This window comes from Vidua chalybeata, chromosome 2, assembly GCF_026979565.1.
Source record: "Vidua chalybeata isolate OUT-0048 chromosome 2, bVidCha1 merged haplotype, whole genome shotgun sequence".
NCBI lineage: Eukaryota > Metazoa > Chordata > Aves > Passeriformes > Viduidae > Vidua > Vidua chalybeata.
In genome coordinates, this window is record NC_071531.1 from 50,451,504 (window position 1) to 50,473,250 (window position 21,747).

The window sequence follows — 21,747 nt, forward strand, 5'->3', positions numbered from 1 at the left end:
GAGAAATTTCTTTTGGGCAACAGTGTCGATGAGTGTTAATAGGTTTTAACCATTTTGAAAGTGTGAAGGAATTTGTATATTTCTATACACCCAACATGTTGCCTTTGATTTCCAATCATGCTACTGTGGATGATCAACTGCAACCGTTTTCAGGCAACCGGTCGCTTCCTTTTAAACTCAGATGGCAGAAAAGCACCAACCCTTATCCCTTCACATTTATCATTTTCATCAGGGCAAGATGCAGAAGTGCCATGTACTTTCAAAAGAGGCAGTCCCTATGTAGAACAGACATTCTTTGCTTAATTACTGTCATGATTTCCAGCTCCCACTGCAAAACACAGAACTTTCATTGTCAGGAGCTAGAGAAAGCACATGCACGCACACACACATTAGGCACTTTGTTTTATTTTGCAAAAAAAAAAAGTCTTTATATATAAACGATTTCATTCTCTCTCAAAACATTCTACAACTATACAGCTGTTTGCTCCATCATTTGCATAGGAAATACCACAATACAAAAATAAGGTAGGGGGGAGGCAAAAGAAGCAAAACAGCAACCAATTTCTGCATGTGTTTCCACGTATAAACATTTGAAGCCTTACAAAATTATTTACATCGTTTGTCAACTATTTACACTGAGAGCAATATTTCTAACCATAACAAACAAAACTATAATTTATCAAGTATACGTAAAATTGTTTTAAAAAAAGAAAAGTCTATCATATACCACAAATAAATAAAGACAAACAACAGTTTTAACAAAGCTAGGTTTTCCTGCAAGACCCTTTTTTTTTTTTTTGGTACTTTGATTGTCTATTCTAGCCTTTGGTTGACAGCTTAATATTACGGCTTGTGAAGTTCAGACACTTCTTAGGTTTGTTTGGTTTTCTCCTGTTGTCTGGCCAAATCCTACCTGGTTTAACCTCATCTTTGGCCCTCCATCTACGATTTCAAGGCTGAGCACGGTGGATCAAAGTCATTTTTAGCATAAAGGGCACCATTTCATTGACTTCAGTGGAGTTTCAGCTACTTCTGTAAGCAGAAAATTTCCCCCTGTGTGTGTCAATCTGAATGGTGGATTAACTAAACTGCACTGTAATTTTTTTAAAAATTACTGTATCCTTTACCTTCTAGTAAATTACATCCAATATCCACATGAAACTAGATCATACTGGTGCTGAACTAGCTTAATATGTCTGTGTATGAAAACTGCATCTTAAATCCTTCTTTTTAAAGTGATACTAAGTTTAGCTTATAGGAGGAGGTTTAACATTCTGTGTTCATTTTAATTATCCCCGCTATTTCAGCTTCCAACATTGAATTTACAGTTCATTCTCCATGTTTTGCCCTTTTATGCAATTTGAAAACAAACTCCTGCTTTGAATATTCAGTGCACACCTTTGAGTTAACAGGTACAAAACATCATCTGACTAAATTGGTACTATTTTGAGAGGTAATTAAGTAACTATTTTTATAAATGTGCCATGTTATCAAATGTAAAACAACTGCTTTTTTCAGATGTTTCTTAGAAAACTTTTGTATTAAACCTAAAAAGCTGATTTGCATATTTACAAAATCTTTGTCATAGCAAACATGCAACACACAGAACAAAATGCTTTGTTCTATGGCTGTTTATGAATTTTTCTATGTATTTTATATCCACAGAATGGCTTAACATTAAAAAAAAAACCAACATGTACTTAAGTATGTCCAGTAAAAACCTGACAGATTACAGTTCATGGCTTTTCCACTGTGTGCATTCATCTGCATCCTCTCATTAATTTGTTTACTAAACATTGTCACAATAATGACAGTGCTTTGGTCAAAACACTGCAAGAGGAAAAAAAAAAGTATAAAGCTGCAATGTGTTGAGATATAATACTTGTAAAGAGATGAAACCTGCTGACTAAAGCCATATACATCATGAAAGCAAACAAACGACTGAACACTCTGGTAATTGTGATACAGTGTCTTCCGTTTTTCTGCATAAATATACAAAATATACATTTCCAGTTCATTTTGAGATCTCTTTTAAGTGGATACACTCAAAAATTCAACTCAATTCAGTTGTATGTCGAGAGTCAATAGGAAATTGCATAGATACAGAACAGCCTCAACAACCAGTCCAGCTCCTAGTTCTGATGCCTCTTCATGTGGAGCGCCAGGTGATCAGAGCGCGAGAAGCTGCGGTTGCAGACGGCGCACTGGAAGGGCTTTGCCCCCGTGTGCTTCCGGTAGTGGCGCGTCAGTTCATCCGAGCGGGCGAACCTCCAGTCACAGCCTTCCCACGTGCACTTGTAGGGCTTCTCACCTGAAACACAGCATGCAGAAATGGAACTCTCAGCTGCCACTCCTCAGCAGAAAACCGACGTGAGTCCACACTAAATGGCATTGCTGTTCCATTACAAACAAGGAGCTGACACATCCTAATTATTCACAGCTCTATTCATCAGGCCCCAAACTAACAGCCCCTTTTTTTTTTCAGCAGATTTTACTCTTGAAAATAGGATTTAATACCTCATTAAAATGTACAAAACTTTCCAACATGCAAATTGGAGAGAGCTATGGTACAGAAATGCAGAGTTAAAAAGCCTGCATGAGACCAAAACACACCCCTTTACACTCATCACAGTATGAGAGGGAGTAGGGGGGAAAAAAGCAGTCTCATGTGACAATCCAGCCTGGTTTGTAACTTACACTTGCATCTTCCAAAAATCGGTAAGTTAAGTTATACAGTGCTTTTTTAAGAGGTCTGAAATGGGAAAAAAGACTTCTATAAGGATTCCTCGCAGTATGCAGATCTGTTCAAGAGCTTCTGACGTGTGAAGAAAGGGGCACAGTGTGCTACAAACACAACGGGGATAGTATTTTCTAAAATGTCACAGGCAATAAAAACTTGTGGTATCCTGCCTGGGGCTAGCTATAAATAGGAGAAAGCACCTCCAAGTTCAAAGCACCCATTTTCAGAATGAAATGTCTTTAATCAGGTGCTTAACTAGCTGCATTTTAAGATGGCAAGTTCTTGCTGTCTTCAGCAGTCTATACTGATGCAGGAGGCACATGGCATCTCAAAACTTGTTGTGCTACAGCAGCAACTGGCCCAGGCACCTGAAATGTTCACGTTCATCCATTTTAGAACACAGTATTTTAAGCATGCCTACAATTTACAGATGTTTGTTGAAATCAGAGAAATATAGAGTCACAAAGCCATGATGACTTCTGCGTGAAACCAGAATTTTACACAGGTACACCTGCCTAGGAGCTTGCGTGGGCATGATGCCACCACACAAGCATAAAAGTAAAGAGGTTGATGTTTGATGTTGCTTGACAAAAACACCTTGCAGTTACGAGAGTGAATTGCTATCTATATATTTTGTATTAATTTGACACATTTGTCAAGAAGATAAAGACAACTGAGCATATCAAAGCATTTTGCAGTAGTTTCATTTGGAACAGAAACTGACCAAAGCTGAGCTTTTCAAACAGTTCTTTCTAATCCATTTTACAGATTTTCTACATCTCCACTGGTCCCAAGCCTTTACATTGACAGCTCAATCCTAATGCAGGGTGAGGTGCCTCCTACTTTTCCCTATTTTACTACCACACACGTAACAAGGAAGAAAGAGAGGAGCCAGTATCCTGCAATCAGAGTGCTTATTCTGCATCAGTTATGCAGGTAACACCATCTGAGAAGCTCCAAAACATTACTTCAGAGGCACTTATTTATCACACAGGAGAAATTATGAAACGGCTTTTGTCTGTGAATTTCTACTGCTTCGTTTGATCAACTAGAAAGTTTTCATCTACTACTGAGTGCAGAACCAGCCCTTTGCTCATAATGGGGATGTGACTTTGTACTGGCAGGTGCTGTCATAACCAGAACTAGACGTTTTCAAGAAAAATTAACCACCCACCCAACCAACAATCTCTTTGCTTCAACAGCAACTGGGATTTATTGAAGTCTTGGTGGAAACATAACATTCCTTAGGAAAGACATCACCTCTCATGGAATTTGTAATTATTTGGTGGATCACAAATCAGAACAGAAATCATCACATATTTCTGTCACAACTGAATTAACTCTGAGTCAATTCTGAATTTACTCAGAGTAAATTCTGATGCTGATTGAAGATGGGAATGATTTACCATATAGGGTTCTTTTTTGCTCCGTGCAACACATACTGTAGGCAAAAATACAAATTTCATTCAAACCTGGTGTGTAAAGCTTTTCTAACACCAATGAGAACACATTTGGTCTTCACAGTAGAATGACAGGAAAGGTCCCTATTCAGTGAGGGATCTTTTGCACTATACAGATGATCCTCAATGTACTTTAATTCGTTTAACAATGGAGGCTGTAAAAGCCTGTGTTGTTGATCCAAAGGCACAGCACCAGGGAGGTGATCTTTCAACATTTTGTGCTAAAGCACACGTGCACACGCAGAGGTTACGCAAAAGTATTACTCTTATAATACTCCTGTATTTGAAATCTCTTAATTTAGAGACAGTGTATTTATTTATTTTCCTCCTTTCTTTCTCCTTTCCCCTATTTCCTTTAAATTCTTCTTTAAAAGTTTTCACTCAAAGCTACCACATTATACTTGATAATGAACTGACAGTTCTGTGAGCCTGACACCCTCACTGTCCAGGGAGAGCATATACAGTCAGGCCTCCATCTACTCCAAATGCTTCTTCTTGTGTTTTGCAAAATTATCCAAGGAATGACAGAGAAGGTAAAGAAGGCAGGAAAACAACACTAATTAACAAAAGCCTAGGAATATCCAGACCAGACTGGAATTGGGGACCCAGAGATTAAGATCTGTTTCCAAGTCCGGCACAGAGGAGGTATGAAGTACACGCACCTTTCACTGAGTGTTGGGCTATGCTGCACGGTAAAAGCAGCCTCAAAGTTGTCCTGTGTAGGTGACACCTGACCCTGTCAGAGTCTGAACAACAGAAAAAGCTGTCCCCTGTTAAAACTCTTCCTAACACACGAGCAGGTGCTGTGAAGACTCCTGGCAGAGGAAGTGCCGGCATGCTGGCAGTCTTGGGCAGCAGCGATCCTTGTGCCCTGCTGGGTGCCACAGCCTCCCAGGCAATGCTGAGTCCCACGGCCAGAACCCCCATCAAACTCCAGGGCACTCAACTTTGTAGAGACGCTGTTTAGAAACTCACCACACTGTCATGGTCACAATCACTGCCTGCCACAGCCACGAATCATCCTGGACAACAGCGTTGCTCTGGGGAAAAGCTCAGGCAGTGCCATGCAAAACAGCAGCACTCCTCTTTGCTGAAGACATCTGCAGACCTGAGCTAAAAACCAAGCGCTGCTCAGGAGATGAGCAGAGGCAACAAGCTGGTGCCTTATTCAGATTGTTTTAATAGTGTTACTTTTATGTACTGGAAATTAAAGCCAGAACGCTGCTTTTAACCCCTGCTTTGGCCAACAGTGAGAACTGGAAAATATATTTTTAGTGCCAGTGTAGAGGCTTCGGATTATTTTGAATAAATCCTAGGGGTAAAATACTGAATATCTATGTTTGTAATGCTAGTTTCCGTTGGAAAGTTTTATTTAAGAACTGAATCAATTTCAAATGTTTTCCTTTTGGGCAAGGAGGAAGGGGGGTAAGAAAAAGTAGGTGGAGATTAATTTTTCACTCCTTTAGAGCAAGCAGAAGAACAACTAGCTGGTAGTGTTTTCTCTCTCTCAACCTATACACATGCTTTTTGTCATTTAGCAGAAGTAAGAATTTGGTTTTAAGTTCCTGCAAGCAAGGAGAAAAGAGTCTCACATATTTGCTGAAGTGATCCTACTTCTTTGCTGTGCTGACTTTAAAGGTTGGAGAAATCTGGATTGAAGGCTTACTTTTAAAAAAATCAGGTATACACAACAAGGGACACTGTACTCTTTATCCACTGTTTTCGTTGGCTACATAGTAATGTAAGATTTGTTTACTTAAATGATTGTGCGAAATACAGTAGCTGTAAAGTTTCAGAAGTATTTGGTTTTCCTCCAGCAATTTAGGGCTTCTATAGGGTGTTAAACCAAGAGTGCCACTGGTCATCAAACATGAGGGCAGTGCAGCTCAGTTACTGGAACACGATCATGGTATCAAACAGATATTTCACTGTAAAAGCAAGAAAACAGCTAACTCCTCCACTTCAGGGGAGCTTCCACGGGATTTGTTAGAATGTCAACACTGTTCAACTAAAACACCATGGAGGAAGCTGGTACCGATTTCCAGCCAAATAGCACACTCCAACCCTTTCTTCCCAAGCCAGAAATATTATACACAGCACTTCTGGGAAACAGAGCTGCTTTCCTTTAAATTATACTTCAACAGGATAGGGATTTCATAAGTTTAATTGGATTTCTGCACAACCTCCTTCCAGTATCAATGGTTTAAAATATTTTGCTAGGCTTATAAATCACAAAATATATTTTTAAGTTCTTGAGCTCTTAGTATGTATCCATTCTCCAGTTTTAAAAAAATACATTTGTGGAGCATGAGAATGAGACTTGTATTTGAGCACAGAAATTTTAAGCCCTAATATTTAGACTGGAAAGTCTTTTAAAGAACGCACGCAGCAAGAGATAAGGGAGTTTAACCTGAAAGGGGGCTATTTTGCTTCCAAAGTGTCTATTTGTTATAAAAAAAAAAACTTATAATGCTGTGAGATTACAAGGATGTCAAAAAGATATTTAGATGCTCACATATAACATACTATGTTAGCCAGCCACTTCAACAGATAAAATCTCCCCCAGCAGATCCCATGGTTCAGATTTCCTATCAATACCACAAGAGAGTGGTCTGGACCAGTAAAGTACACACACTGTGTTGCCTCTTCTCCTTTTAATCTATCTTCTGATTCAGTTGTGTCAAAACACACCAGTGGCTTTCCTAACATTTAATTCTAGTCGCTGGCAGCAACCCTCATGGCCATGCTCATTTGGGTAAGGCACAGTGCCACCAGTGCGGGGGAGACGGTCATTTTGAAGACACCCTCTATCTTCAACACGCAGCCTCTGTTCAAGAACATGTTTCTGTTTAAAATTATTTGGAAAAAACAAGTCACTGACAGACTCCATTACTGATGAATCTCCCCGTTAACAAGAAAATAAGCTTCCTTATTTCATCAAAGAGTTTTATGACTTTATTTCTACAATTCACTGCTAGGACGTCTTTCTTTAAAAATAAAGTTGTAAACAGCAAGGGCTGGATTTTCAAACCTAAAGTTAGGTAACTCTATTGGTATGCAGAAATCCAAATAGAGATATTACACCAGCCAATGCCTTCACTTGTTTCTATCAGAAATTTCTATCAGAGCAGCAAGTTTGGAGCTTCCTTAAGGAATAACAAATAGTACACTTTTCAGAGACTCCAAAATCACAACACCTGATTAGAGCTCATAAGAGTATAAAAGTATAAGGACAGCCCCTGCCCCCTCCAGTCTTGCACTCATTTTAATATTACTTGTGCTTATTACAGAACTATTTCTAGCGGCAAGTGGTTGGCCTTAAAAATATTCAGGTAGGTATGATAAAATTGTGGCAGGCAAAGCAGAAGTTTCTGCACCAAAACTGCACCAGCTTTGTACATAATCTTTATCATGTTCAGTTTTAAAACAGATTATTGAAAAGATTTATGTTGTCTCAAAGATTTCTGGTGCATATGTTTTCAAATTTTTCACGTTAACATCAGTTGTCTTAGTTTCCTGACATGCTATAGCCTCGAATTTTAGAAAAAAATAAGAACAAATGAAATGTTTTTTCTGTTTTAGTTTGCTGACAATAGTGTTTCTCTAGCTCACAGCACCATAGTTTTAAACTCTGACTGGGTGACTGGACCTGAAAGTAGTTACTGGGGTGTATGTCTGCAAGCATTCAGAAGTTTTTTGCTCCCAACATTTACCTAAAATCAGATCTTCTTTTTCTTACTGACTAAGTGCTAAATGCTGTAGTCATCATTAAAAGCAGCTTCTAGGTTTGGTTTTGGTTTTTTGGTCTTTTTCTTTGAGAAAGAACAGAAAGCTGGATTTTCAAAATAAGTAATCCCTCAGGTGTTTAAAAGATCTTTAGTGCACTAAAATTCTCAGATGTCCAAGATGGAGATGGATGAGAGCACTGACAGTAAGCCAGGTACATCCAGCTTAATCTGTGTGTGACAAAACAAACGCAGTCCTTGAAACATCCATCCACAAATGGTATGAATGAGCAACATAAGCTGCACACTTCTAAATGCATTAAGATCTCTGCCTACTATAGCAGTGGCTAAAGGTGTACCATTAAATACTACTTCACAATGAAACAACATTTTAAGGAATTTTGTAACAGAGAGCTGTTACAGCACAAAGCCCAGTCACTGATAAATGAAGCATGAACAGGAATAAAAGATAACTCACTGGTGATCAAAGAAGACAGTCAAAGGAATTCACTGTCTGACTACAGAGGTGCAGAAGGTATTACCTTCTCAGCACTCCCACCAGTGCTAGAAGCACACTTATTTTGCTAAGTGTTGTCTTATGCTGTTCAAGGATTAGTGGGGAATCTTGACTGCCCTGTGCAATGGTTTATTTTCTTTTTGGTATAACATTCTGTCTTAACAGAGGTGGTCTCTCTTCAAGGAGATATGCAAACACAGGAAAGGAATTTTTTAAAGTAGGTTTATAAGAAATCCATGCCATTTGGGGTGCATGGCTGTGTCTACACATCTTGTGCTGAAGAACACATTTCCTCACCTATGCCTGTGGTACAAGAACTGCTCTTTAGCTCTCTCACCAACAACACTGGCTTTTATACAGTCAGATAAGAGGTGCTCTTAAAATGGAATTTATTAAATGCATACTCTAAACTTCCAGATTTCCATCTACTGTATGCACACATACACCAAAAGAAAAAAAAAAAGCAATATATTAAAGGTATTTTAACTCAAAGCAAAGCACTGTACACTTGCCAAAATCAAAGGTTTTAATATGTCCTTAATCAGAGTTGTTAAGAGATCTCTGAATATAAATAATGCAGCCTGACAGGACAGGAATGCTGCTACCAAGATACTCAGACTAAACTAGGACATTACTTAAATGTTTCTAATCTTTCACCAATGGGAGGTGCAGGTCATCTAACAAACAACAAGCAACACACTACCCTGGCTGGAATCGGGAGTCCGTCGTCCCAGTCAAGCCTCAGAAATTAATTACAATAAGGAATGTCTGATCAAATAATGGAAAGTTTTAATCACTGGCAATTGCTGTGAATCTTGGGACTATTAGCCTATGTAGGGCGGTCTCAAAATGAACTATATTTAAAGCTGGTCTCTTAGGTCAACAGTTTCCTTATCAAGAATCAAATATCCTGGAACTGAAGTTTAATCCTCTCAGGGAGCAATTGACAGAAACAACAGTGTTTTTTAAGCTGTCATGCTTAGAGGGACTTTCTAGGCTTTTAATAAAAAAGAAAATATTAGGCTTTTCTTTTCAGTATCTAAAATCTAACAGGAATACCCTCACTTGACACCTCGGAATTTAATTCCTGCTTCATAGAAGTTTTATGCTGGATACCGGTGAGAATGATCAGTAATGTTTAAATAAAATTTCTGTTTATGCTGCTAAGATTTCAACCTCTTTTGAGCAACACATTCAAACACTTCCCATTCAGCTTATGACTGCAGATAAAGAACCAGATCAATTATTCCCAAGGCCTGTGATCATTCATGAAGTGTTTGAAAAAAAATGCATTATTTTCACTTAAACTGTGGTTTGCACAGGAAAATAATGTACTTCAATTTCTCACACAGGCAACTAATGGATTTAGCAGAATTCATAAATAAAAGATACTAACATACCCTTCAGCAGTGTCTAGCAACACTGCACTTTAATGCACTTTGTCAACAGTTTTTTTTAACTCTCTTCCACCTTTCCTTATGGTCTCTATCAATGATAGCATTTACTGACAGCTCCTTGAAGTGTAGTCTATGCAACTCACCATTTAACAGGTCAAAGAAGCTGGATCTGCACAGAAGTATTACTTAATTGCTGTTTTCAGGATTTCAGGATAAGGTCTGCTATGGCTGCAATCACGAGCAAGGCAGAGTCTTTTGGGGCCTCCATTCCTCATTTGCACACCATGAGCAAAATCCCTCACCAAAGTCTTGGTATGATTTGAGTTCATACATGTTTTTCCAATGTGCTTTTCTTCCAGCAGGAGCCCAACTACTACTTATCTTCCCTTCCAAACCAGGCTTCCCTTCCTGAATTCCTGGCAAATGGCACCACCCTTAACAAGTGTCCCTATACAGGTATGGTGAACTGAGAGCACCAAGTCCCAGGCACTGCTAAAGTCTACTGCTTACAACTGGTTCTAATTCTGATGCACCATCAGTCTAATTCTGGATCTATTGAGGCACAGATCTAAAATAAAATAAAACGTTTAACACCTTGACAAACCGCACATGTCAGCAGCTGTTCCATGCCTATATAAACATTTGAAATAACCAGGGAGAGTGGAAGTATTTTGAGTGCATCTCATTAGGGAAATGCCATTTCTCTTGAGTTATCTCGGCTTCCACTTCCCATCACCAAATACAAGCTAGATCTATAGATAGAGATGAAATAGTTCTGCAGTTAATGCTAGAAACTATTAATGGCAAGCCCACCATGTGACCAGAGAACATGCCTGTACAAAGACTCTGTATACGGAAAACCAGTATGCAGCTGGAAAATGTCCTCAATGTGCGCGCCTTGATGTGTTCAAAACAATCACAGATCTTCCTCTTAAAAACATACACAATTCTGAAGTCTGCAGCTGCACAGAAATAATTAATCCCCCCCACTGACCCTGTAGCCAGCTGCTCAGCAGCATTACAGGTAGCAAACAGACATGGTATTCAAGGTGCCTGCACACACCAACAGTCAATGACCACAATCCAAACGTTTGGCATATAAAGAAATCTAGAAGGATATGTTATAGGACCACTGTTTCTAAATTATTTCTCGATATATGTGTACATACTTGGATGCCAGTAGAACCGAATGAAGCTTATCTGCAATACGCAAGTAACTGCTTTTCCCTGAGATTTGGCACATGTTTCATTTGGACATTCAGCTGTTATGCCAGAGCTTTCAGGTGGCTTTGCTGCTGAACAGCCTGGGATAAATGCACAAGCCCTTCATGCATTAGATACCGCAGCTGCATAATGCTGGGTACGAAACTAAACTTTTCCCATGACAAACAAGTATAATTTTAAAAGAAACTATCTGCTTCAAAAGGTCAAAAATTCAACCTGTTTTGAAAGATGTTCTAATAGGTACTTTAAAATACTGAATACCATTTTACCTGTTTCAGAAGTAACTAACATCAAATTCAGGTATCATACTGAAGTGTTTTAAGATATTAAAATGTACCACACATCTGGTCCAGAACTGGATGGAAATGGACAAAAAACGTTCTGTATCTTTTCAACACGCAAACCTTTGTTAATATTCTGTTTTGGGGTTGCCAGTTTGCCAACTAAAATTTATTTCATTGTGAACAAATGGTAAAGCATTACGTTGGGAAAGAAAAACATGTGCCTGCTTTAGCAACTGGTACAAATATATAACCCTATCTTAGCTCTTAATGGGAATACTGGATTCCTGATCAACAGCAAGACTCCAGTGTAACTACATTAAATCAGCACAACTGTATCACTTTATACCACCTGACCCGGTGTAAGGTAAACAGCTTGGCGACACCTAAGAAGAAAAAGATACGGGATTTTCCTCTTGCCCATTTCCTATAGTTTTTTTTTTAAGATGTAGTTTATAAAATCTGACAAGTGTGTTCATATCTGAACTGAAAAAAATATACTACAGTCTACATTCCATCTATCAAAAGAAACATTTCCCTTAGGTTTGTTCCCAAAGAACATCTACAAAACCCAGGGAAAGCCTTTCAGAAGAGAAAGGCTGCTAAATAAAAACTGTGAAAAGGCTGAGATTTTCCAATACAAAAGGAAAACCGTGAGGTCTGTCTTGACTTTTAATGGTAGACAAACTTTGCTGTAGGCTCTTTTATTTTAAAATGACAGATTGCTGAGAAGGGCGGGGACTGGTTGGGATGAGAGAGAGACTGCAGCCAATTTTAAAAGGTATTGTTAAGAAACTAAGAATAAGAAGAGAACAACTTCAGTGGTCCATGATTACTAAAGAACGGGTTTAGCCAGATAAACAGGTCTGCTATCCCTGAAGGGATTTGAAAGAATATCACACGCAACTATATTAAAACAGCTTACGTGACATTTGCTTTAGACTTTGAAGGTAGAAGCTTCACAAAGTCCTTTAAAAATGTCTTAAAACTGAAAAATCAAAACTTATTAGTGCTGTATGAATTCACAGTTATGGGGGAGGGGGATAAACAGAGTCACATCCCCTAATTTAGCCCTCGGCATAGATCCCTGCAGAGATCAATAGCAAGACTCCCTTGCACTCTTGGGGAAGGCTGAGCAACTTCACAGATTTCCCTGAGTTTGCACCCCTTTACTTTAGCATTCCTTAATCGATCAAACGTTAAGTCAGAGATCTGGCTCTTTAAACACACTTCAATCGTATGTTAAGGCAGAGATCAGAATCGCTGCTGGAAATCTTCAAGTATGAAGTGAATATTCAGGAGAGTTAAACTAATCCAAACTCTGAAATACTGCAGGTAACAGGATACGGACGCACATTCTTGCATGTAATGCACGCTTTAGACAGTTTATCCCTTCATTCACCTCCCCAGAAGACCCTTTGTATTACAGACCTGCTTAAGTTCACTAGATTTTTATCTAAAACAACATTCTTGTTTCCATGAATACATCAGCTCCTCTGACCTTTGCACATTTTATCCACATTTCTAGGTAAAAAAGTGAAGGCAACAATAAACATTAGTGACCCTAAGCAATATATGCTAGCCATGAGGTATGTATTTCTATGCGCATAAGAAGTAACTTTGTAAATCCTGAAGTCTTTACTACTCAAGGTACAGAAAAAGATATAAATTGATTTCAAAAAGGAAACACATTAATTTCAAATGCTGACTATGTAGTGTTAATGTTTAGACTGGAGCTTTGCTTTTATCTCTCTTCCTAGTTATTTTATAATAGCAATCAAGATATTTAAAACGGGTATTTAGTTCCTGGCTGAAGTGCGCAAGTGGAAATAGTACACTTAAATTTACAGATTATTTATTAAACGGGGATTCTACTCTCTGACACTACTCAGATTTACAGCCTCATGAAAATGTTCCTTCCTTACTGCTACCGAGTGATTATATGTTAAGAATACTTTTAACAGCGTTGGTGTTTAGTCTGTCACTAATGCAAAACAATAATTTTCTACACTTGCTTTTAATTTTTCACTGCACAACACAGGTAACTTTCATTTCTGAAAAAAAGATTTCCTTAGTAACACTTAGCCTGGGCATACTCAACTCCTTTATGACAATCTAACAATCCATTTATAATAGTTGCTGAACAGAAGGCCTTGTTTCCGTAGAGATATTGAAACATTTTGTTAGACCATAGCTCTGAACAAGTTTTGATTTAAGCTTAGGTGAAAACTCACTCCTTGAATAATGGCACAGCCGTAGGGCTGACAGTCCGCTTCAATAACAAAGTTGCCTGAACTGTGACTCATGTTTTCCTCTGATTCTAAGCCATGCATAAAAGAACTGGGGCTCACACTCACTTCTAAAAACAGGAGTCACAGTCCTTTCATTTCATTTCTTTACAAAATCAGTCATGAGATTTTCACTGATTTAGCATGAGTGGTTCTGTAACAAGATCCCAGCAAATAACTGTTCTTAACAGTTTCAGGTGTGCTAGTGGTGAGCTATGTGTTTTTCCTTCTCTCCCTCTTTCCTTCTTCCCCCCGCCTCAGCAGGTGAACACTTGGGAAGGAAGAGCATCTGAGGCAGTTCCACCTCCCAGCCACTGTCCTCAGCATTCACAGCTCCTGCACCCACACACAGTCAACACTGTCCCCAGCTCTGCTCCTCGCGGGTCCAGGAACAGGGACAGCCTCTGTAGCTGCAAGCAGAGTTTGATCAGGGTACAAAAAACAACTGTGACACACTGACACTTTTAATTTTCTTAATTTTAATGTCTTTCCCTGACAGAATTAAAAAAAAAATCAAACTTATGTCCTTTTTTAAAAAAAAATAAACATGAAGAACCACTTGTCTTTCAAAAAAATAATAAAGCCCACTTAATGACAAGGACAAAGTAAACGGACGTATCTTGGGAGTTTTCATGACATTTGTGAAAAATTCTAGGATTAAATAAACCTAAAAGGTTATAAAGAAAGCCCAAGCCAGAAAATTCTACCTACTCAGATAAATCTTCAAAAGTAGAATGTCTTACTGTGTTTAATTCACTAGTCAGGAAGGAAAAAAGATTTTTTTTTTATACTTCAATGGCATTTTAGACTGAAAAAGAAAGTTTCCATCTACTTCGTTGTCAGCTATTTTGACTTCTATTGAGGTATAACAAAACTGCATTAATAAAACAAATTTTGCTTCTCACTGACCAGTTCTCAAATATTTTGTAGCTAAATTGCCAGTCTCCACACCACTCTAGAGAAAACAGGGAGAAGCTGGCAGACCCAACGCGTTTGCTTTGTCAGAAAACGCGTCGGCCACGGACGCACAAGAGACAGCGAGAGAGCGAGTGCATACATACCTGTGTGAGTTCTCAGGTGCGCTTTTAGGTGAGAAGACTTTGTATAAACTTTTGTGCAGCCTAAACAAAAAAAAAACACCAAAAAAAGCAAAGAGGCTTCAGTAGGGAGAACAGAAACATTCCACACTATGCTTAAACTTCCTCATTCAGTGCTGGGGAAATATCTGGACACATTTAAGTGGCATACTTTCTGGCATAATTTTTGCCATGTAGAAGCAAAATTCTATATATAATGGTCCTAGAGATATGTTGCTTGACACAGAAAAGAGAAAACCATGTATGTTTCTGGTTGACTTACTGCTTTGTAATGTAGTATATAGGCCAATAGCTGCTACAATCTATGTACAGTAACACCTGCTATGTAAGTCAACAACTTAACGGGGGGGATAATTTGATTATTTTTTAAAAATTTCCAAGAGGACCTGATCAAGCTAGACTCTATGTCATTGTCACCCAGGGCTCAACACAACTCTTTCACTGGGCATTTGCTGTAAAGCACACTGAATGGTTGATATGGCACCCAGAGTTGGTAAAGGGGGAGCAACAATTTCTCTCTGCGCTTACAATGGGTGTGCACACCCTGTACCTGGGATCACGTACTACATGGAGGCACACTTTACAGTCAGATCCCTCTTCCCCTCCAGTGCAGAAGGCAATCCATCTGTGGACAATTTTCAGAGATGGTTTTAATGGATTTATGAGGGCAGCTGAATCTCTTGTTCATAACAGGGAAGAATGGCTGTGGCCTTGGCTACCGGGAGCTGAAATTATTCTTGCAGTGCCAAAAAATTCAAACAGAGCTGTACTGCACTGGACAAACTGAGCCTCTGCTCCATCATGAATACTGGACAGTCACACTGATTTACACTAGCAAAGGCAAAAATTTTTTTTTTTTTTTGTTTTCTACAGAGTCTCTATTTTGTAACATGGTAAAACGAGCTCAAGAGAATGACAAATGACATGAAGAATACCAATTATTTAACGAATGTGAGAGTCTTCCACTCAAAACAACGACAAAGACAAATTCTACTTGGACAAAGAACTATTTGGTTCTCCCTAGATGTAGACCACAGCTAAAGAAAGCCTCATCCATTATTATTCACACTTTTTTTTTTTTTATTTTATTGCAAGAGCTGGGATTTCCTGGCACAGATTGCTTACCTGGGTAGTCACAGTAGTGGATACGTCTTTTCTCCAAATCTGGGTTACTTCTCCTGTTGTATCTGACAGGTTGGATGTTCTGGGGAGTTATGGGTAGAGTCGCTGGTAAATTTGGGTTGTGAATCGCCAGCTTGGAAGCTATAGTTGCGGCATATGATGGAGGAGGGGTTAAATTCTGCAGCATCTCTGCTTGTCTGTCTGGACTTCCAGGCTCTGAACTTGGGGGTGAAGGAGGGAAGTAAGTGGCCGGCTGCTGCAGAAACTGGTTTGGCATGGTGTAGGTACAGGGGGGGATGCCCTGGAACTGTTTCATTGCAGTCTGTGGAACAGCCGAGGAGAGCGTGTTAAGGCCCGCCATGGCTGAGGGCATGGAGACATTGTTAAGGGAGTCCATCACGGCTGCCTGAGGAGTGGTGCTGGGCATGTCTAAATCCGGTGAGCTCAAGAGCTGATACAACTGGCCTTGCTGGGGCGTGATGGAAAGATGGACATCTGGAGTAGGAAGCTCCTGCTTGATGAAAATGTTGTTCACGTCAGGAGTTTGGTGGGAGCTGAAGATGCTGGTAAATTCTGGGAGGGCCTGAGTGGGAGCAGGGGCAGGGGCAGTAGTTTCATTCTGGTGACTGAAGATGGTGACTGAAGATGGTTCTGTCTTGATGTGGGTTACACAGGGTCGCTGAGATTTGTACAAGCCAGTTCGCAGGTGGCTGATGTCAGGCAGGAACACGTTCATATTGATGCTGTAAGGCAACCCTTCGCTGTCAGTGAAAAACTGGTCTACGACCGAGGCACTGTCTCTTCTGTATTTCTTATGTTCAGGGATGACAGGAATGGGTGGGAGCTGAGGTGCCAGGTATTTCTCCATTTCACATCTTGTCTACAAAGACAAAACAGACCATAGTCCACATGATTTGTTACCAGCTAAGAAAGATGATGGCATCCAAGTCATGTGAGGCTTTACAAATAAAAGGCAATACTGTTCATCCAGCTACAAGACACCTACAGAGGAAGTTATGAATGCTCACACTAATGAAAACCTGCTTGATTTTACAATCAGCACACTGATCAACATCGTCAAGGACAAGGAGATAAAGTCATGGTACAAAGTGTTCACACATTAAGACAGATCTGATGTTTCAGCATACACAAACTTTTCATCTTTTATGCCTAAAACACAGTGCGAGGCACAGAAGTGACAGGCGCTGTGCCTAATCTGCAGATCTCCTGCTCTGGAATTCACTGCTCGAGCAGGGTGACTGCCTATCTGTTTCACCCGCTTCTCTTTGAAATGCTAACTGTAAAAGCCACATCCTCAGCTGACTATCTGAATACTAATACTTTAAATAATGTTTATATATATATATATGTATCTCCATATATATATATATATCTCCATATATCTAACATACTTACATGATTTTTCATCCCTAGAAGAACGGGATTTAATTAGAAATACAACACCAAAGTGTAAAGTTATTCATAATATTGAATAAAAAGGAGACATGTTGACTACATCAGAGTACTCTTTGTGTAAAGTGTCTCCAGGACTACACTTAAACCAATAATATTCTATGCAGTGTATAGTTGTCTAATAGCGTGATAAACACGTCCCTATCCATGCCTCAGTTCTCGGAGAGCTTTTTAATTACTGGAAAATCACCCTCTTAGCACAGTAGTGCGAGGGAATCCGTGGGTGGCTGGAGCCCTATACATTACGGGTGTACAGTCATCGGCAAAACATTTACCATGCAGTCTTCAGTGGGCAAATGCTACATTCCCCCCTGCCCTGTCAAGAGAGTGCTCATACCAGACCCGTTTAGCACCCCGCAAGCGAAAGCAGCTGACAAACAGCAACTCTGCCCGAAAGTGGATTTTAGGACCTTTCTTCAAAGACCCCCGGTAAACACCACAAACAAACACAGCCGCCTTCCCGTCCCTTTGATCTGGATCTGCCCCGACATGCCAGGCTACTTTTTCCAGCTCTTGTTTACGAGTCGAGGGCAGCTTGCTTTGAAGACAGGGACTTATTTACTCGTTAGGGAAGACACCACCGCAAGACAGCGCCCGACAGAGCGCTGCCCGGCACCGGGGCTCCCTCTCCGCCGACCCGGGTAATACCAGTGCCTCGTAGGGCGCGGGGAACCGCCCCTGGAGAGGACACCGTCGGCGGGCTGGAGCCCGGCTGCGGTTGGCACCTTCCCGCTTTTAGATCCTCCAGCTGTTTGCCTGCGGATCCGCTCCTAAACAGCCTCCTGGGACAGGCACAAAGTCCTGGGAAGTCCCCCGTTACCAGTGAGTCGTGTGCTCCCCCCCCCCCCCCCCCCCCGCCCCCTAAACATGACTCCTTGCGTGGGCGAGGAGGACAGGCGGCCGCTCTAATTCTGCCGCCGGGCAAGTGCGAAGGCAGCAGCTGTAGCTTTCAACACACTCGCGGGGGCAGCCCGGCTCCCCCCGCCTCCCCAGGACGGCCCGGTCGCTGCCTCCGGAGCCCGCACCCCGCCTCGGCCCCGGCCGCCTCGCCGCGCTCCGCCGGCGGGAACACGGGAGCGCTCCCCGCTCCGCACGGGCGGGATGGGCGGCGTGACCGCTCCCGCGCACATACACACGAACACACACACACACAGACACACACAGACACACACGCCCACACTCTGCCACTGCCGCTGCCGCCACAGCCGCGGAGTTCGGTCTCCGCCGCCCTCGCCCCGCAGTCCGGCCCCACCCAGTCCCGCCCGCTCCGCAGCGGCCGCTCCGGCCGGGGCGAGGAGCGGCTCCGGGGGCTGCGTGGGCACCGAGTGCCCACCGGCGGGCTGTGAGCGATGCTCGCTGCCTACCTGCACCATCTCCTCCGCCGGCAGGTTCGCGCCACCGCCCCCCGGGTGCTGCTGCTGCTGCTGCGGCGGCTGCTGCTGCTTCAGGTCCTCTCCGGGAAAGATCGCTGCCTCCCGGGCCCCCAGCACGGGCTTCAGCTGCGCGAACACCGGCTCGTCGGGCTGCTGCACGGGCCCCAGGCGGGCGCTCATGGTCAGCACCCTGGTGGCCATGAGGCTGGCGGCGGGCGCGGCGCGGACGGGCTGCCCGCCCCGGCGCAGGGCGAGTGACCCGCGGGCGGCTCCGGGCAGGCGGGCGGTGGCTACTCGTGCGCTCGCTCCCCAGAAGCACCAGCCCAGAGCGCATCCACTCCGGTATCGTCAGTGCCTCCGCCTGTACCTGGCGGCGAGTATCTACCCGGTGACACACGCCCGCCTCTATTTCACCCTACTCCACCCCCGGCCTCCCCTATACCCCACCCAGCCCGGAGAGGGGGCCGGCCCTGCCGCCCGCCCTGCCTACGAAGAGCATGGGCGGCTCCTCCCCGCCGCCCGGTCCGGTCCGGCTCGCTTCGGCCCTGCTCCGCAGCGGCGGCACCGGTGAGCGCGGAGGTGACGGCGGGGCGGAGCGGTGCCGGTGCCGGCTTCGGCTCCGGCTCCGGCTCCGGCTCCGGCAGGGCGGTACCACCCGGCCAGCAGCCGGGGAGCGGTGCCCGGCGCAGAGTCCCCGGAGAGGAGCGGCCGGCGCGGCGCTCGCCCTGGAGTGGAAGCGGGTTTTCAGCAAGTGCGGCGCTCCGCCGAGGTTTCTCTCGTGCTTGTACTATTATTTATAGTCTTGTAAAGAAGCACTGCTAATGTGGGCACTTTAAAACAACTATCTTGTCCTACCTTTCATCTTCAGAAGGGTTTTAAAAGCAGTCGTTCAGATTTATTATTTTTTGTCCTGAAGGCAACTCGTACTCGAAACCTGCTGCTAATAATTATCAGCCCGGCAGTACAGATCCACCCGCCCCCCCCCCCCCCCCCATCCCCCGTACACTGTGAAAGTGAAGTTTTTCAGCATATTACAGAAATAGCGCAGAGGACAAGGAAGACGGGTAGAGGAAAAGAGGTAGCTTTTTTGATTGAACCTTTTCTTTCCCCCCTCCTCTCCCCCCCCCCCCCTCCATAGAAATGAGGCAAGTTTCTATTTACTTGTTTTGAGGTGTGGTTTCGACGCAAAACATATTTCCCCGTAGACACAGGACGGTGAGCTAAGCTGCCGCATGTTTCGCTGGAGCAGAAAAAGGAGGGACGCCGTCCTTTCGTGCAACACCGACCGGCTCACGTCGTATGGGAAAAGTACAGCATGTAGTGGAGCTTCGGAAAAAAGCACAAACTTTCCACCATTCTCCCAACCCTGTCAGCTCCGCACCTTCAGTTAGCAGGGAGAGAGTCTGAGAATCCACAGAAATGTTGGCAACCTCCTCCTCCCCGTATTTACCTCCTATCATTTACAGACAAAGTTATTTTTTAAAACATAAAAAAAGCATTTTTTTTCCTGGTCAACCTGGCACTCCTCCTGTTTCCTGCCCAGTCCACAGTGAGTAGGATGTCTGAGAGCCTGTATGCAGAAAGCTAATTAGAGAACCAGGGAAGAACTCAGCATAACATTTCTTTACACGAACTGTCTGTTTAGCAATATGCAGCCTCTTGATGCTTGTTATTACTAACGTAGATCCGGCTACTCCTGTCAGCGCAGCATTTGAAGCCGTGCAGGCTTATTTCCATCCAACACCAACACGTATTCCCGTTTAGACAATATCCAGCTTCAGTGTCCTTTACTGAAGACTCATGACTGGCATTTCTTTCCCCGCTCAAGCCTAGGAGCAAGTGTTTTAACCATCAGATTTTAAAATCATGTCTTGTTTTTTGTGAATGCCCTTCACATAACCCTAGTTTAAGGTTAAACTTCAAACTATGCTTTTTGAATACCTGACATGTCCCTTATGTCAATCCTGTTAGGCTTCAAACTGTGTTTTTGACCATCTGAAATGACAAGGTTAACATAAACTGCTCTCTTAACAGCTTTAAAAGTGCAAAACTAGCAGTACTACACTTTGCGGTCTGGAAACTAATTCTTACAGATCAGGCACAACATAGGACTAGGCAGCGTCTCATGTTGTGCATGTACTGGTAACTTTCAGACATTTATATGAAACCTGTGGCTGTAGTAACTGAAGTGTTTCTGAGACTTGCATACCTTATTTGCATGTTTTGTCTCCATCTGATTTAATGAATTATAAACAGATAATTTAAAAAAAATTTATTTGTTTGTTTGAGTTATTTTTGTTTGTTTTGCTTTGGTTTATATATATGCATTTATAACGGGCCTGTCCTGGCAAAAGCTTTGGCAGGTTAATTAGAATGGTATCACAGAGTAAAGCTCTGTGTATAAACATTTTCAGAAGCATCTCTGAATGTGTTTTAATTTTTTTAGAAAGGATGTAATTAGGTCTGAACTGCAGATAAATAAATCCAATCTCATCACCATGTTTTTTGCTACTGATGGTCTGTGTCCTACAGTCTTTTTGTGAAGCAACAATCAGTGGAAGATGACTAAAGACAGCAAAATTTTTAAAGAGCAATTTTTTATTTTGACTTTTCTACTATAACTAACAATTGAAAAGGCAAGTCAGATAAACTCTTGTTCCTGCTCAGATTCACTGCTTATCTGACCTACATATTGCTGCACTATTTAGTTTACAGATAGTCTAAATGCACTTTTAGATCCAGACAGAAAAATTATTTGATTGGCCATTTCAAGAATTCCCATTGCTACTAGATGTTACACTTCTTGGAACAAATAATTTTTATATACAAATTTAAAGTCAATAATAAGCTGCCAACTAATGTTATCTCCTAAATTAAATTGAAATGAGAATTGGTTCAGAATTAATCATAATGAAAAAAATCATAATGAAATAATTCATAATCACAATGAAAAAAAGGAGTTTACAGCTATAATAATTTTGGAACATTTTTAATTCTTCACTGATTTTGCAGACGGAGGTAGAAGTGAGTTTACACCTTAACAGATGAAT

General features: G+C 41.9%; 1 protein-coding gene across 1 annotated transcript; it reads right to left on the reverse strand.

Moving 5' to 3' along the window:
* Nucleotides 1-385: 385 nt before the first annotated feature.
* Nucleotides 386-19,027, reverse strand: KLF5 (KLF transcription factor 5). The gene is made up of 4 exons (XM_053936486.1): nt 18,689-19,027; nt 15,855-16,731; nt 14,694-14,753; nt 386-2,311 (listed from the first exon to the last, which is right to left on the reverse strand). Exons 1-4 carry the CDS (start codon nt 18,896-18,898, stop codon nt 2,133-2,135), a joined length of 1,326 nt encoding a protein of 441 aa, XP_053792461.1. The 5' UTR covers nt 18,899-19,027; the 3' UTR covers nt 386-2,132.
* Nucleotides 19,028-21,747: the final 2,720 nt, after the last annotated feature.